The sequence below is a fragment of the Lissotriton vulgaris genome, chromosome 7 (genome assembly GCF_964263255.1).
Source record: "Lissotriton vulgaris chromosome 7, aLisVul1.2, whole genome shotgun sequence".
Taxonomy (NCBI): domain Eukaryota; kingdom Metazoa; phylum Chordata; class Amphibia; order Caudata; family Salamandridae; genus Lissotriton; species Lissotriton vulgaris.
This window is the reverse complement of record NC_141695.1, coordinates 489,058,123-489,074,815: the sequence shown is the minus strand read 5'-3', so window position 1 is coordinate 489,074,815 and position 16,693 is coordinate 489,058,123. Positions and strand designations below refer to the sequence as shown.

Genomic DNA, 16,693 nt, shown 5'->3' with positions numbered 1-16,693 from the left:
CTTGATGAATAGCCAAGCTTCAACCGATTTCTACATTCTGATGCACACAGAGGAGTTGCCAACATTCCACCTGTATTAAAGGAGCAGTAGTATACAATGTAGTAGGAGAATGTAACAGTCTTCATGGCTTTTTCCCCATCTTCCGGGTGAATTAAGCATATTTTCAGCTAAGGGGCTCAATAATGTAATGAAATCCAAGAGACCAATATGGAATCCAAGAGGAGCTCATTGCTTACTCCGGGCTCACAGGGCTTCTTTTCTACACAAGTGACCACTCTTCGATGGAGAGGTCATTCAATGGATGGGCTGGCAGCTTTGGCAGGGCAGTGGTGTTATTGGCTTCAGGAATAGACCTCGCCCGCGGATCTCAATGAATTGCTAGTGAATTAACACCATACCACCCATAGCGCTAGTATTACATTTCAGCGTTATTGTTTTCTGTTCGTGTTTTTTTATCACCCCACCACTGGTAGGGAAACGGGTCCGAGGGACCTTTTCACAGTTGCCTTTGGTGTTGAGAACTTGTGGCAGAAAGTGTTCAAATGTTGCCACTTTGTCCAGTCTTTCGTTCCTTTTAGAAATCCTTCTTTGGTGACTTATCCACTGTTTGAGGTCTTTTGATCCTCTTTGACCCGTTGTTTATAGTGTTGGAACTGATGGATAGTTAAGGAGGGTTTTATATTTTGGAGAGGTCAGTGCGCCACTTGATTGTTGTGTGGTGCTAGAAGGACACTTTTCTCCCTCTAGTTCAGCCACGGCCCGTAGAGGGAGTTTCCGTGGGGCGGCGAGGCGGGGTGGGGGGTGCTAAAAACCGGATTATGCATAATTGAAGGTAAGTAAACAATTTAATAAATAAAACGAATTTCGTAGCGCGCCCTGCATCACATTTGTTTTATCAATTAAATTGTTTACTTACCTTCAATTATCCATACTCTGGTTTTTAGCACCCTCCACCCTGCCCCTCCCACACCCCGCCTCTCCGCCGCACCGAAACTCCCTTCATGGGCCGTGGCTGCTCTAGTTTGACGTGGTTCCAGCAAATCCTGGAAATATATGACTTCGGGAAAGAATTGGCACAAATTCAGCAGACATGGCAATTCTATAAAGTATTGGAGCACTTCTATGTTGATACATTTTTATATATGTTGATAAGATTTGATCTATGATAGACGGGTCAGTTGGCAACGGGTACCAATATGTATTTTTTTCTTGACTCGTGCAAGAGTTAACTCACCGTACATTTCATTTAAAAAAAGTATTTGTTATGCAGCTTAATAGGCCTCAAGATCGTGTCACAGTATGTAATGCTGACAGATAAAAAATAACGGTATTGAAATGTGTTTTAGTTAAAAATTTTATTTAATATAATCGTTTCAGTGAAAATTTTGTAACACATGAATAATACTGACGACATATTAAACAATATTTCAAACAGTGCATACAATTCATCTAACTTTATTTTGTACTGTACATATTAAAATGAAAAACAATAAACAAATCTTGTAATAATTATGCAAATCCTCTTGATTCTTCTCTGGTCAGTTGTCACATTCCTTTCCCTGTTGATAAAAAAGAATATATTTATTTTAAATTAGATACAGTGACAGACTATGACACAATTCATTCAGTATCACCTGAGTTCCCTTCTTTCGCATTTAAAAAAAAGTCTAATTGCGCATGCATTCACAAAATGGCACCCGTGCATTTCCTGATGCAACCTAGGCAAGGTTCAGCATATTTTCGTGAGCATATCCTCATGTGTTTTTATCCATTTTTATTATTTGATGTTTTTATAAAGTGTTTACTTACTCTCAAGCACTGTACAAACTGGCACTCATTACCACATTTACCTTGTTAAAAAATATAAGTAAGTCACTTGTGAGCTTCACTCCAAGTCAGTTTTGATATGAGGCTCGTGAGACTGCAATTACGATGCCATTATGCCTGCGCCATGCGTGTGCCCATTCATTCTAGCTCTGACGTGTAATGAGAAGATCCCTATTAAGGTCTAATTGCTTGTGAATTATGGGAGCTTGCGGTTTACAAATTCGGTGGCAAATTAATGTTATCTAATTTTGGGAGGAAATACAACGAAGCAGAATCTACTCAATGAATTTCCATCACCGAAGGGAAAGCCTATAAGAGGAAACTTAGCTCCTGTGTTTGACTTCATATTTAGCATTCTCTCCAGTAATTGGAGGGTTTCCAGTTACTACCAAAAGTAATTCAGATTAGAAAGGCTTGATTTCGAATTACGCGGGTAGGCTGACACGCAGATTGGCGGAGGCACCACCCCCCCAATTGACGTGACATATTGAGCTTTACCCGCCGTGTCGGCAAGGGTGTGGTTTTTCTGTTGCCAAAAGTGTGAACACTTTTGACAAAAATTGGGGACAAAGCTGGTCAGTTCGTAGTATCATGGCGAATGATAGACCAAACTGCTATTTTTGTTTTTCAAAAGACAAAGCCCCAAAGGGGGAGTTTGTTTTTAGAAAATGAACATCTAATGCCACCGACGCCCTGGGAGTTTTCCACCACTAAGAGGAGAATAGTGTCCCTTTTCTTGCTTTACAAACTCCATGGCGTCCATTCCGTCATGGTGTTATGAGTTCAATTGAAATAAAGTGATGGCATTAAATATATACTTTTATATAAATGCTATTAATTAATTTTCCTATGCATAATGTAGTGTTCGTCATTTCATTCACTGTATATGATACGATGCGACTGTGATGCGTTATGTTTATTTACTGTCATAGCTCCTCATTCAGCTGCATTCTGCTCCCGACTACAGCAGAGATTATATAATGTTGAAAATGGGACATTGTAGACAGTGTCAGTCAATTATAGCTGCTCTGTGCCAATCTAGTTAATCTGCGCTGTGTTTGGGAGCAGATACCCTCACTGTACAAGTGTGCGCACTCGCTTTCCAAGGCAGGCGTGTTGTAACACTGTGGCAGTGACGTCCACCATTTTGTGAGACTTTGCATGACTGCCTACTCACTGCATTAGAAGGGGGTGACGCCGGGCGCAATGGTATCCGGGTTGACTCTAGGCACCAATGTTCCACTAGGGGTAAACTTCCTGCTGGTTCCCATAGGCCTCACACGGGGTTCGAAATGTAGTCCACTCAGGAGATGTATTGGCAGCTGCTATGTTTTCCCTTTCTTTCTTTTCATTTGCAATGGTAGCGTCCCTGGGCATGAGATAATGCCTCATTTACACGAGTTACACATTTATTTAGAAGTTGGTGGTAACTGGGCATCAGTAAACATGAGCAGGATGCCCGGTCTGAGACAGCATCTCAGTTCACCCGGCTCACATAATGGTAAGGGAAGCCCTACTTTCAAGGGTGGACCCAAAGCCAGAAAGATCCCTCAAGAGACTGGCTGACATTGCGTCAAATGACCCACTCTGTTAGCCCTTTGAGCCTGTCTGGTACTGTCACGCACAGATGGCTGAAATGGACTGTGAAAAAACGGTGCCTCACATTGATGGTGTGTATTTGAAACCAGTAGCAGCTCGTGGTGGGAGTGCTGCGGGGCAGTTGTGCGGGAAAGGAGCAGGGTGGGAGGTTGTAAACTACGGCATACAGCCAAATGGAGGTAAGTAAACAAATAAATTAATTAAACAAATTTCATTGCGGGCACTGCATTGCCAAATTCGATGAAGCTCGCGCAACGAAATTCGTTTTATTTATTTGTTTACTGACATCCGTTGGGCCGTATTCCATAGTTTACTACCCTCCAACCTGCTCTTCTCCCACCCCACCGCTCGCAGCACACCCACCACAAGCAGCTACTGTTTGTAACCCTTGCTTTGTGGCCACGGGCCGCAATGTCACCGCAATGGTCTGCCTCACACTCAGTGGCGGGTCCTACGCTAAGGCGGAGGAGCATCGCCCCGCTGCTCTCTGAGCAGTGTGAAAAAGGAAAAATAAAATGATAACACAAATTTATTATCATTTTATTTATAGTACTGGCTACGGGGCAGGTTAGGGCGGGACGAGGCTGGGATCACAGGGAGGAGGAGTGGCTGCTGCACAATAAGAGCACAAGACAGTTTGGCCAGCCATTTTGGGCCAGCCAAACAGACATGCGCACTTAGCATTTCTCCACCTGACACAGGCTTCCAGGCACTGACTAAGCGGCCAAACAGGCCGCTCAGACCAATCACGACACAGTAGCGTCGGAGTGGCTTAGGGGTGGTCTGGGTCTGCCGGCAGTCAGGAAGAGAAGAGGACGGAGGAGAGGTGGCAGCCGTTCACAGGTCAGTGATCTTATTTTATTTTTTCAACGCCCCACCATCCCCCATTCCGTAATAGCCGTCAGTGCTCACACTTTTAGCAAAAAAATTCTTTCATACTAACAACCAACTCAACACGTATGAGGCGTGCCTCTCCCAATCCAGCCTCTTGGTTAAATTTCAAATAAGTCTCAAAATCCCTTTTATGATCCCAAATAGCACTGGAAGCATTAATTGATATGGCTCAGTGCTAATTCACTGCTTACTCATCAAGCTCAATTTCTGTAACGAGCCCCCCATTTCTACCACATTCCTCATATTTTTCATTTGGCGACATTTTTTATCTGAGTCACAATAACTGCTAGGTGTTTTTGTTACCATTATGCTAAAGTCTCGAGTCTTTGTTTTGAGCTTGTTAAGCTGAGAATCTACAATGTCAGCGCGTTCTTCAGCTTCATCCAGGTCATGCTGCATCTTCCGAAGTCTAGAGAAGTGAATGTTTGCTTGCTGTTCCTAAAAGAGATGATCACATGGATGAGTTCTGGAACTTGAAAAATAGTTCGTTTTAATTTAATGAATAACCTATCAAAAGTAGGTGAAGTATTTTGTTACAAGGCAAAAATTACATGCCGGTTCAAAAGATGAAAATTGCATCTAAAACTTAGATTATTAATTAATAACATATTTGAGTGTAATCTCATATTGGATACAAAACACTGCATTCGAAAATTAAGCTAGCATCACACAGTCATTTTAAGAGGTTACTAATTAAAAAGATTAAGGATTGAAGAGCAGCTCTGGCATTTCTTTTATTAATGTTTCCCCTAAAATTGCAATCTACAGTCTTATTTGCATACCACAGTTAAAAGTAAAGTTTCACAATCCCTCCTAGTTTACATCTGCTATTTGATGTAGTTTATCCTTTCTATATCTGCTAAATGTTGGTGTTGATGAAAAAAGAACTTTGAGGTAACTACTGTATATATCCAGAGATCTGTCCCATTAGAATGACGCTTATTTTTATGATTAGAAAGCCAAGATGATTCCTTATTTACTTGACTATTTTTAGAGTGGCTTTGTTCCTGTCTGTTTCTCTTCAAATGCTGGATCCAGCATGGTAGATGAAGGAAGGAAGTGTACAACACAGAGGTATTAATTTGTTCAGGTGCATACTCCTCTGTCAAGATCTTAGAAAGAAAGTGAGAGATGTACAATTCAAGCTCCAGTTTCTGAATGTCCACCAAGGGAGGTGAACCTGCTTCTGCCTTTTATCATTATAGGTGGCAGACGATGACGACGACGAGGGAAAAGAAATTATTTATTTAATTTTCCCTTGGGGTCATCTGTTGAAATTCCCTCACCCGGCCTCACTTCCCGACCGCTCTTTCCTGCATACTCCCTGCTGAAATTAACTGGTTATATTTTATGTATAATTATGATTCGCAATGGTATATCTAGCTATCTCCTGCCCTTTATCCCGTAATGGTAAGGATATTGTATATGGCAGATCAGAGTGAATATTTTACACATAGAAATTGGGTCAGACTTAAGTTCAGTAATACCATTTCAACACAGGCTTCCACTAAGCTATCAATTTGAATTTGAAGTCTTCCCTTTTAACCATCATAACATTGTTATCATTCACTTGTGACAAGAATTATTTGGCTGAACTATCTTTGTATACAAAAAGCAGCATTCCCAACATTATCTTAATATCAGCCAAATATGTTGGTTTTTAATTTGGGTATTTCTTATTGACCTTTGATATGTTTAATCGTGTTCATCCATACTTTAAGACATATTTATTGGAAATGCCAATTGTATTGTCTGACTTTATTTGTTGTAGAAGGATGGACTTTCTCTTTCACCCACTATCTATGGTATTTTAAATATAAATGACGTCATCATTTGATGACACATTCCACCAGTCTGTGTCTTCTTCATACAGATTAATTGGCCATGGGACATTCCCTCTTCCCGCTCTCCAGCTATGACAACGAAGAAGTTGGGGGGTAAAATTGATGAAAAGCTATTTTTTGACATTTCGACTGGGTCAGTGGAAGGAACTGGCTATGGTCTTTTGTGTTCTTGGAAGACATTTTTGGACTTTCTTTTAGTATACGTTTGAGCAGTAGTCCACACTTTGATGTTTTCTAGGCTGTACTAATTGTCATGAATGACTATAACATTGTCATTGTGAAATGTTTGGCAGTCCAAAATAGAGCCGCCTGGCTTAATATGGGATGATCTAGAAGAGCCTCTTTTTCCTCCATCTTGCGTGAATTACACTGGCTACCTATTAAAAAAAGGATTCTGTTCAAAGTGTTAATTTTCATGCATCGAAGAATTTATAACCATGACCCTAGTCAGTTGATCAGGAGAATCTTACACTACACAGTCTCTAAATATCTGAGGTCTGCTTCGTATCTTTTGGTTCGTCTCTCTAAGATTTGTTTGGCAGGATATGGAGGTTGTTCCTTCTCTGTGCTGGCAGGTAAGGCAAGGCAAGGAACAAGCTTCTACTCTTAAAGCATACTAATCAGTGTATGGCTTGCTTTAGGAAAGAACCAAACCTCTTTTTGCGTTGAATCTGCAGTAAGGATCCAGTGTGATTTTAGCAGAGTGGAGCCAGGACACTCCTTCAGGGTACCTGTGCAGTGTGTAAATTGGCGTCATCCATCCATTAATTCATTTATCAGTTTTCCTCAGCTCACAGGTGTAGATCTTTGAAAGTTGAAAGGTTGTGTATTGTCTACCACCAGGAAATTAGAACTTAAACATACAAAACTCCTTTGTGTTTTGCAAACCACAACATTCCTTCTATGATAATATACATTTCTTTTACTCATTACGATTGTTGTGGTACTTTTTAATACGGGCTCTAACTACTCCACTTTAGCATTGGGGCATTGGTACTGTAGATGTGTGAGTCTAGGATTTGTTTCACCCCAAATTCAAAGTAATAGTGTCTGTGCATGGGTAGAGAATGTATGTGAACATAATATTTCACCTATACTGAATGTATGAACATTCTACTGATTTTTTCCTCAGAACTTTCTTACAATGTAATTGAATAGGTCTGACATACATCGAGGGACAAGATCTCAGTCATAGTGAATGTGCTTTACTGTGTAATCTTAAAATCCAGAACAATGAAAACCATCCATATAGATGCATCTTCCAGCATAATGGGAATTTGCTCCTGGCTGAAAGGGATTCCCCATCTTTTATATGGCATGCCTTCATCAACTAAAGGAACACTTGCAGGAGGCTACTTGAGAACTGTGTGTCCACTATGCAATTCATAATACAGATTAACCCCTGTGTTTTCTCCTGTAATAGAAAAAATGCTTTGTAAGCACTAGGAGCAGTACAACATGTTGTTTGGCTTCCAACTAATTTTCCGTACATTGGCCCATTGTGACTTAGTTCATAAAAATCTTTGCTAAATGCCCTTAAAAGGCGTATAGCATTGGGCCTTGCACGTCAACAAGCCTATTTGAATGAATATAAAAGTAGCTTCTAACTCTTCCCTAGATTTCCAGGTTTTAGCTTTTAAGCAGATATCTTGTTGGTCCATGTATTTAGAAGAAAGTCCTTATAGTGGGGCCGGATGTATTATGTAACAATACTTTTTATTTATTTATTTATTTAACATTTATAGAGCACATCGTATCATCCCCAGGGGTATCTCACGGCGCCTGAGCATGACAACAGACAGAGACCACTGAATAAAATAAAACTGATGTACTTACAGACTCTTCTGCCTGTCTCTTGTATGCTTTCACTTTTAGTTGTAGTTTATCAGCCAGATCTTGAAGCATCAAAATATGTTTTTTATCTTCTTCGGACTAAAGAAAGAAAGAGTACTCCATGTTATAGATGCAGATAACAATCTTACCACAATATGTGCATATAATACATATTTTTCAACATTATATTATATAATAATTCACTTACCAAATCCTATTGCTAGACGTCTCAATATAGGGTATATACACATATAAGTATGCACCTAAATGCATCTAATGTAATATTTATGAACATCAAATATTCTGCACATTGGGGCATTAAGAAAATATAGCTTTTCTCCTAAGAAAATTCTTTAGGAATTTTGTTTTATACAATCACCATTTGTGTGATAATAGTGAACTATTTTCAAATCATTTGCACCCATGTAAGCTGATTACCTTTAATTCGACCACTACAAATCATTTCTTGAAACACTATTTAGGTAGGCTTCATTGAAATACTACTGTACCTGGTATGTTAGCTCTTTAACTCGTTTCTCAAATTTGCGGAATCCTTTCATGACATCACTGCTTTGTTTTTGCTCAGCTTCAAGCTCGTGTTGAAGTTCATGAATCTAAAAATAAAGAACATTTAAGAACATAGCATACTATACCTTAATTATTCACTTCACTTATGTTATTAAATAATAATTCTATAATATTATGCTAAAACCAACATTTCTAATCCTTAACATGTAGTGATAGATCCCTACAGGCTAATCATCCAGTAATTTATTTTATATCACAGAAAAGGAAATTGATATGATTTAATGTAATTTAGCTTCTTTGATACTGGCCTTAAGAAAATGACTTGTGAGCTTGTAAATGACAGTTCATCATATTATTTCTGTATTGCTGTGTTTAATCAATTAGTTCCACTTTCTTGCTATGTTTTTATGTTATTGATATGTTATATGGTGCTATTTCATTTATTGGATTTCTTGGTGTTAGGAAAGCAATCTTGGTAGTACTGGGTCAATTTGACTGAATTTGTGAATAGGAACATTTTTATTTTTTTCCTAAAAGCTAAAAAACGAAGAGCTGTTGGGTAAAGAGGGAGCCAGTACAGTGAAGGAATGTCCAGCCAACATTGCTTTTTTTGACACTTAACATAAGTCTTGTACTCAATCTGTTACCAATATTCTGAGACTTACTAGCATTAAAGAGGAGCAGTCATTCTGAAATTGTGGCTACTCTGAAAAGTGTTCTAAGACCTTTTGGGGACTGAAATAATGAAATATCATTTCAGTATCCAAGAGTTTCGCGACTATCCAAATATAAGGTTGACTTTGCAACAGAAAGGGCTACCAATCTGATGTCTGAGTGATAGGGAGATTATTGGAAATCCAGTTGGAGGTTACCAGGGCAGTCAGAAGGTAAGGTACTGGGCCCTAACTGTAAGAACTGGGTTTGTTCTCCTAAACTATGGGGCCCACATACTGCAGACCCCCAAATGAAGATTCAAGTACCTATTTTCAGCGGTTGCCTTAAACGGGGGAATGGAATAGCAGTCCAATGCTTACTCAGGGAAAGTGCAGTGGGCAACCCAGCCGATGCTTTTTTTTAAATAATTAGTTGTAATTAGGAAAAACACTATATTACATACAGAACTAAGTACTACACCCAAATGAACAAATATATACAGAATTGAGGGGACATCTAAAGTGTTTCTCAACCTGCAGCGATGCACATTCAAGAACAGTCACTTAGGTAACCACCTAAGTGAACCCTGAATCACATGCACAGGAAGCACTTTTAACAGTCTGCACACCAGCAAACCCTAACCACTAAAGCATCATTTCCCACCTATGCATCTATCATAGGATATGGAGTGGTTTAACAAAAAGACAGGCCTACTGACATGGTTAGAGCATCACCATATTATTCAATTCAATATATTTATTAAAGATTTGGAACTCCTAGGAAGTCCACATAAAATGCATTCATAGAATTACAAATAAAACAGAGACACATAACAAGCATAATCACAAACCATCATAAAAATTATCAAGAGCCTGCCTTCGATTAACTAAATTTCGATAAGAAGAAACAAACAATATTATCAGAAAACCCTGATCATACAGTACTTGTGATTTTCCACATTATAACTCCTAGGATGATATAATGGACATTATATAAGCTGACAGTTCATTTAATAAAAACCAAAAGTTCCATTTCAACCAGAGGATCAATTTAAAATTAGAGACAGAATAAAACATGGGCATAATCAGACCTTTGCAAAAGGCAATTTAGTAGTAACAAGAGAAAAACCTCCTGAATCCCACTGCATATAAGTTTTTAGAATTAACAACAGAACATAGTGGGAAGCATAAAGTAACCTAACCCTAATTATGAGAAAATAGCAGTTAATAACTGCCTATCAATGTGCAAAATACAAATTAATAAAACTAAAGACTACTACAGATGGAGAACTAGCTAAAAGGCTGGCTAAGAGATACCAAAGGAATACAGAACCCCCGAAACGCTGCCGGAGTAGGAGCAGGGAGGCCGAATTTTAATCAAAAGTGAGAGGACAATCCCCTACACTTAGAAAGATACTGAATACAGAACAAACTAATTTAAAAGGCTTTCAGCACAACGACTTGCCAGTTAATGAACACTGGCTAATTAACAAACCAATATCGGTGGCTCCTACTACCAGAGCGTGAGCACGCCCATATACAGCAGAAGACATCAGAATTGTCTCCATTACATTGAGTTTCGTGAAAATATGCAGTTCTCCCAAAACCCGGATCAAACAATCGGGCTCTTGTTCTTCTACAATTTATCTTGAAGAAACAATTATTTTCAGAACTGGTCCTGAAGAAGGTTTTGTATTGTTACTTCTGAACCGAAACGCCGCGTCGACCGTTGTTCTTGCGAACATTTTAACCTTATATTGTATAAAACTTTTTTCTTGTGTATGCTTTTTAATTGACTGTATAACTAATTGTTTTTAACTTTGAATCTATTTGTGACACCTTTGCTACATTTTTATCATTTTGAATAAATGCATAAATGAATTTTCCTTAAATCTTTCCTGTCTTTTTGAAATTTGATTATAACTGAATACTATGTGAGATATAAATGTGGAAGAAGCTTTTTTACAGCCTCACTATATTGTTGGCCTATTTCTAGTGAAACTTTGAGGTTTTTGATACATTGTGTGATTGGTATCGCCAAAAAATAGGACCTTTTTGGGCACTTTCAGAATAACCACAACCACCTTTGTGGTTAACTAGTGGGATTTCCTTTGTTTCTCAACACTATTCCCCTGTCCCAGACTGAAAAGATAAGGGGGTCTCCTTGACTTTTTATGATGGCTAAGAGGATAGCCACCCGTTTGAAAAGTGTACTAAAAAGGCAAGAGAAATTAAAAAGTTTTAGTCCCACTGCTTTGTTTTTTGTCCAAAATTGATAATCTCGGGTTGGTGCTACATTTTATACACAATCTTATAAAAACATCATTACAGGGTTAAAATATATACATGAATTCCTTAAAATATTTAAATAATTTAACGCACACTGCTTCGTTTTTAGGACAAAAGAGATAATCTCGAACTGATGCTACGTTTTTAACGGAGTTTTGTAAAAACATCGGACGGAGCCAACGATAACGGCTCAATGTCAATACTGGATATACAAACAAAACATGGTCCAGAGTCTGGTTGCTCAGCATACACAAATTACAAATTTTCCCATTACTCGGATTCTGAGACCATTTTGCTGTAAGGTCATTTAAGGGCAGAAGATTCATGCAACCTAAAATAAGTAAGCGACGAATGCTGTGTTCTAAGTTCCAAAATAAATATTTTTGTGCAATTCTCGGAGAGTTTGTCCTAATTATTAGTTTTAATCTTTCTTTAGAGTTACAGGATTGAATGTCTCTATCGAAACTAATTCTGCCACTCAGAGTTCTTAGGAGAGACTTAAATCCTAATGATGGAAGGGTAAGCACTGATTCTTCTTGTATACTAAAGACTTTTAATGCCAAAGAGAAATCACAGTAAAAGGAGTAGTTACCTGCCTTAACGTCAAAGATTTCCTGGCATAAGACACCTCTTAGTGAATCAGGGTCGCTATGTTTTAGCTGATAACCCCAACGTAGAACCCTGGATAAGCCTTGAGTATAGGAGCTTATCAAGCCAAATTCCAATCTGATTGCTGCAGTTGGAACTAAGGTGTTAAAATTACATATTTTTCGTAGTATCTGGCCTTCAACCTTGTCCAAAAAACTCCAGTGCTTAACAGGGATTGATTATATCGCATAAAGCAGGGTTGGGGGGATTTTTGCCTTAAAAACCGTCAGTAAATGTGCGAAATGTCTCCTACCCATAGCGCTGTAAAAAATGCGCAAGCCATTGGCATGCAAAGTAGCTTTACTAGAGCAGTGTGAAATGTGAGGATTATTTTTCAAGCTGCTTGTTAAAAGTTTCCCTAATTAGAGGTATGAATCTACTACCTCCAGTCTTTCAGGACCGATTTGCCAATTAAAATTATATGATTTTCTACATTTAGAACTTTTCAAAATTAAAATTTTACTTTTGGATACGTTTATTTTCAAAAAGTGGGCCACAGTATATTTTTGTAAGGAGGCCAACTTTCTATTCAAACCAATAGGGGTTAAGTCCATTACTACTATATCGTCTGCGTATAGTAGACATGCAAAGGACAGGTACTGATCTTCGGGGCATTTCCATCATCTTGAGCAAAGCAATCGGGTAAGTCTGCTATATATAAGGAGAATAGCAGCGGTGCTAACAAGCATCCCTGTTTGAGAGCGTTTTCAGTAGGGATTACATTTGATAATCCTTGATTTCCACCCATTAATATCTTGCACCAGGTTTGCGAGTGGAGTGCTATGATCAAGGATAGAAGAGGGGGAGGCAAACCCATTTTTTGCAGTTTTCTCCATAGTAAAGGTCGATCTACCTTATCGAAGGCTGTAAAAAAATCAATGAAAGCCATAAATACATTTGAATTACGATAGATTGTGTATTTTTCCTCTATTAATTTCAACATAAAAATATTATCTAGCATAGAATGGTTTTTCCTAAAGCCTGCTTGTTCAATGGGGAGTACTTTCTTCTCTACCACCCATTCCGTAAGCTGATCGAGAATTCTACGTGCGAATATTTTCCCCGTTGCATCCAGTAAAGCTATTTGTCGGTAATTACCTGGATGCGATCTAAGGCCCTTTTTGTATAGAAGAATTAAAATACTTCCTGACCAAGATGGTGGAATTTTCCCATTAGAATAACAAAAATTAAATAATGGAGCTAAATAGGTAGCCCACAAAAGAGGCTCCTTTTTGATTAGCGTCATGGGAATTTCATCAGGGCCCATTGCTCCTGAGGATCTCATTTTTTTAATAGCCCCGACCACTTCATCGATAGAGGGGACATAGTTGGGTACTGAAATTAACGGCTGATCCAAAGCCTCAATATCAGATCGGCAATAATCGAGATTCCCAGAATACAATTCCTGCAGATAAAGTTTCCAATCTTCTTTGGGAAGAGATTTCACCCTAGTGCCGCAGCAAACGGCGATTATTTCCCAGTACCTTTTTGAGTTATTTTTTGAAGCTGCCTCTTTTAACGGTGTCCATACACCATCTTCCTTTATTTGCCTTAGGGAGCATTTTTTCCTCTGTCTTTTTCTCTTTAGCATGTTTATAAAATTTCTTCGCTCATGTGAAAAGTACAGGAACTGAGCACTCACTAGTTTGTTAATTTCCCTATTTAAAGTGAGCAGTGGGCTAAAGTATGGTCTCCGTTGTGCAGGAACAAGAGTAGGTTTGCCAAATTTAGCCAAAAGGCCAATATTATGGGAAAAGACTTCAAGAAAATCAGGTTGAATACGATCATACTCAACTAATTTTAAGAACTGCTGATCTCTTATTAGTAATGATAGGTGCGCTTTTAAAGTTTTAATTTAGTGGTCCCTTGGGTGTTCCAGTGGCTTCTACCATTTGTTACATTAAACCTTACTGAAGTACCTTTAAAATTCCAGGAGCCTACCTCATCACAAACAAAGTCAATTGTAAAGCAAATTCACTAAAAACATTTCCCAATACTTTCATATTTGTAAGTTTGTGAAAAAAATCTGCAGAGACGATTTGATAATCAAGAATTGATCTAACCGTAGGAGCCTTATGGGTATAGTTCGCTGGAATATCTTTCCCCAACCTCACATTAGCAATTACAAGATCTAAGCTTCTCAGACCTTATAGAAGTACAACTCCTCTTTTGTCTGTCCTGCTATTATTCGGGAATTGAGCGGAGGGAATATTTAGGGTTTAATTTTTTTCGATGTTAGAAAATACCCTTAGACTATGCGTAGAGACTTTGGAATTCAGATCTCCCACTAGTATTGTAGACCTACAGTCTTCAGATTCCAAGATAGAGGAGATGAAGGAAAAAAGATCTTTTAATAAATGTGAAGAGGATGCATCAGGAGGTAAGTATACATTTATTTTCAACAACGAATCCAAAAGAACCTGGCCGACCTTATAATCTAACTTAACCGCCTGAATTAAGTTAGAAGCATGAGGGAATTCATTAAAGGACCAACTGAGGCTTGTACTTAACAAGATTGCAATACCTTCTTTAGCATGCCCTCTATTTATATGGAGCGTCGGCCGGCTTAGCACTATATAGTCTTCAGTGGCCCAATTCTCGGTTATCCAAGTCTCTTGGAGACAGATTTTATTGGGTTTCTGCTCTTTCAAGAATATAAGTTTGTTTTTATTTGTGCTAAGGCCGGCTGTGTTCCAGGATATCACATTAATATCCTTCCTAGGAAGAATTCCCGCATTTTAGGCCTAAGGGTCTATTTGAATTAAGAGCACCTGCAACCCAGCTCCATTTCTTATCCTCCTCATCTGCGGGGAGCACTTGTTGAATATTTTTTTCGGTATGGAACGAAACCCTCCTGCCATCTTTACCAAGAAAGACCTGCAAAGTGCTTGCTTTCTCCGGAAATGGTGTTCCTCGTACGGAGGATTCCACGGCAATATTAGGCGGCTTAATTTGGCACTCTTTTTTTAAAGATACCTCCACCTTTGCCACAACAGCGCAGTTTATCGCTATGTGCAAAAATCAGGTGGGAAATTGCTTTGGATGAGAATGTAACTCCTGGGATTATTATATTATATTTTTGTACCTCCACCAGTCATTACTATCAATCATCCGCAGGCCCACTATTTCAACAAAGCAACCCAACAAAAAAGACCTATTCATAAATATTTCAGAGTAAAAAATAAACGAAGAATCCAGGCTATATGGGGCAGGCTGGAAGTTAATATCAGAACTGGGTGCCTCAGAGATGATGTTATTGGAGCTATAAATAACATTGGTACCTAGAGAGGAAGCAAACAGAGAAGCATTAGGGTTCAATGTACTCTGAACCATAGGAGAAACATTTGTATCTGATGATATCATATCTTTGGTCAAATTCAGAGAAGTGTGGTAAATAAAGATTTACCGTATACTGAATTTCTATGCGGTATAAGTTCAATAAAATAGCTCAATCGAAATGAGAGGCAGAGTCCGTGGAGTCTGAGTTTATAAGGGTTTTATTCCATGTAATGGAATGGTTCGAACCATGGTATCATGTTCCATCACCACGAAGGTTCAGGAAGGGATAGACAATGCTTTATTAACAGTGCACAATATATATAGTCAATGCATACAATGGTGATGGATACAGAAGGCGTAACAGCTGAAAGAAACGAGATAAGAACACATGTGCGTAACAGAAGGCGTGCACGGAGGCGTACACGGAGGTGTGTGCTAGAAACGTCACAGGAAAGTGTCACAGGTGGGTGGATTCATAGAGGAATCCTGCAGTGTCAGCAGAAATATATGGCTGGATGCGCGCGCAGGCAACATGACGTGTGATTGACGTGGAACTGGAGGGTGAAGGGGACTTGACATTTAGCTCTACAAGGGGAGACAGAAGTCTGGCGTGTCAGAACAACCTAAACCCAATCATATCTGATATCTTGTGTTTGAGGAACTGTATTATCTAGAAGGAAAGGTCTTTCGGGTAAAGGCTATTCTATACTGACTGCTAGTGCGTGCATATGTGTCCATGTGACTACGTGTAATGCGAGGGGCCATGGGCCGACCATGGTAACGGGAGCAATGAATTACTTGCACAGAGACAGAAAGGCCGGGCCCTTTGCTCTGCAGCTAGGGAAATGTTTACCTAAATCACTAGACAGGAATGTATTTTCGAGGAGCGGAGCAGATAACTTGAAGGCTAAATTGTCTTGGCAGGCAAGCAGGCCGAGCTGGGCACCGCTCGCCGCGCAGGGAGTAAGGCAAGGGTCACGGATGCAGATCCAGGCTGTAGCTTTCTGAGGCAGAAGGCAAAAAGGGCTCGATGGCAGAAATCAGGGCCTAACTCAACAGAGCCAGGAAAACGTGAAAGTGCACTATGTGAAGACGGTGGCACGGCATACTTAGGAACGGAATTATCGACCCATCCATGGTGGATCTGATAGAGGACATGTTAACGTTGGACGCAAATGTATTTGCGTCTTCATATCTGGTCATGGAGGGAAATTACATGTACTTGAAGCACGTACATGGAGCCGTTGGGGTCACAATTGACCATAAAAATTCCAATTACCTCATTCCCTCCTTGTCCCC

At 39.2% G+C, this 16,693-nt stretch overlaps 1 protein-coding gene across 2 annotated transcripts in view; it reads right to left on the bottom strand.

Annotated features, from left to right (window-relative positions):
• Positions 1-1,439: 1,439 nt before the first annotated feature.
• The window catches only part of LOC147701928 (myosin-1-like), a 253,534-nt gene continuing 238,280 nt past the window's right edge, over positions 1,440-16,693 (bottom strand). For both annotated transcript variants that reach the window (XM_086930553.1, XM_086930554.1), the window contains 4 exons: positions 8,507-8,611; positions 8,001-8,096; positions 4,624-4,758; positions 1,440-1,559 (listed from right to left, as the gene is read on the bottom strand). In XM_086930553.1, coding sequence (XP_086786679.1) covers positions 1,539-1,559; positions 4,624-4,758; positions 8,001-8,096; positions 8,507-8,611 — 357 coding nt within the window. In that variant the 3' untranslated portion in view covers positions 1,440-1,538. The remainder of the gene's footprint in view (positions 1,560-4,623; positions 4,759-8,000; positions 8,097-8,506; positions 8,612-16,693) is intronic.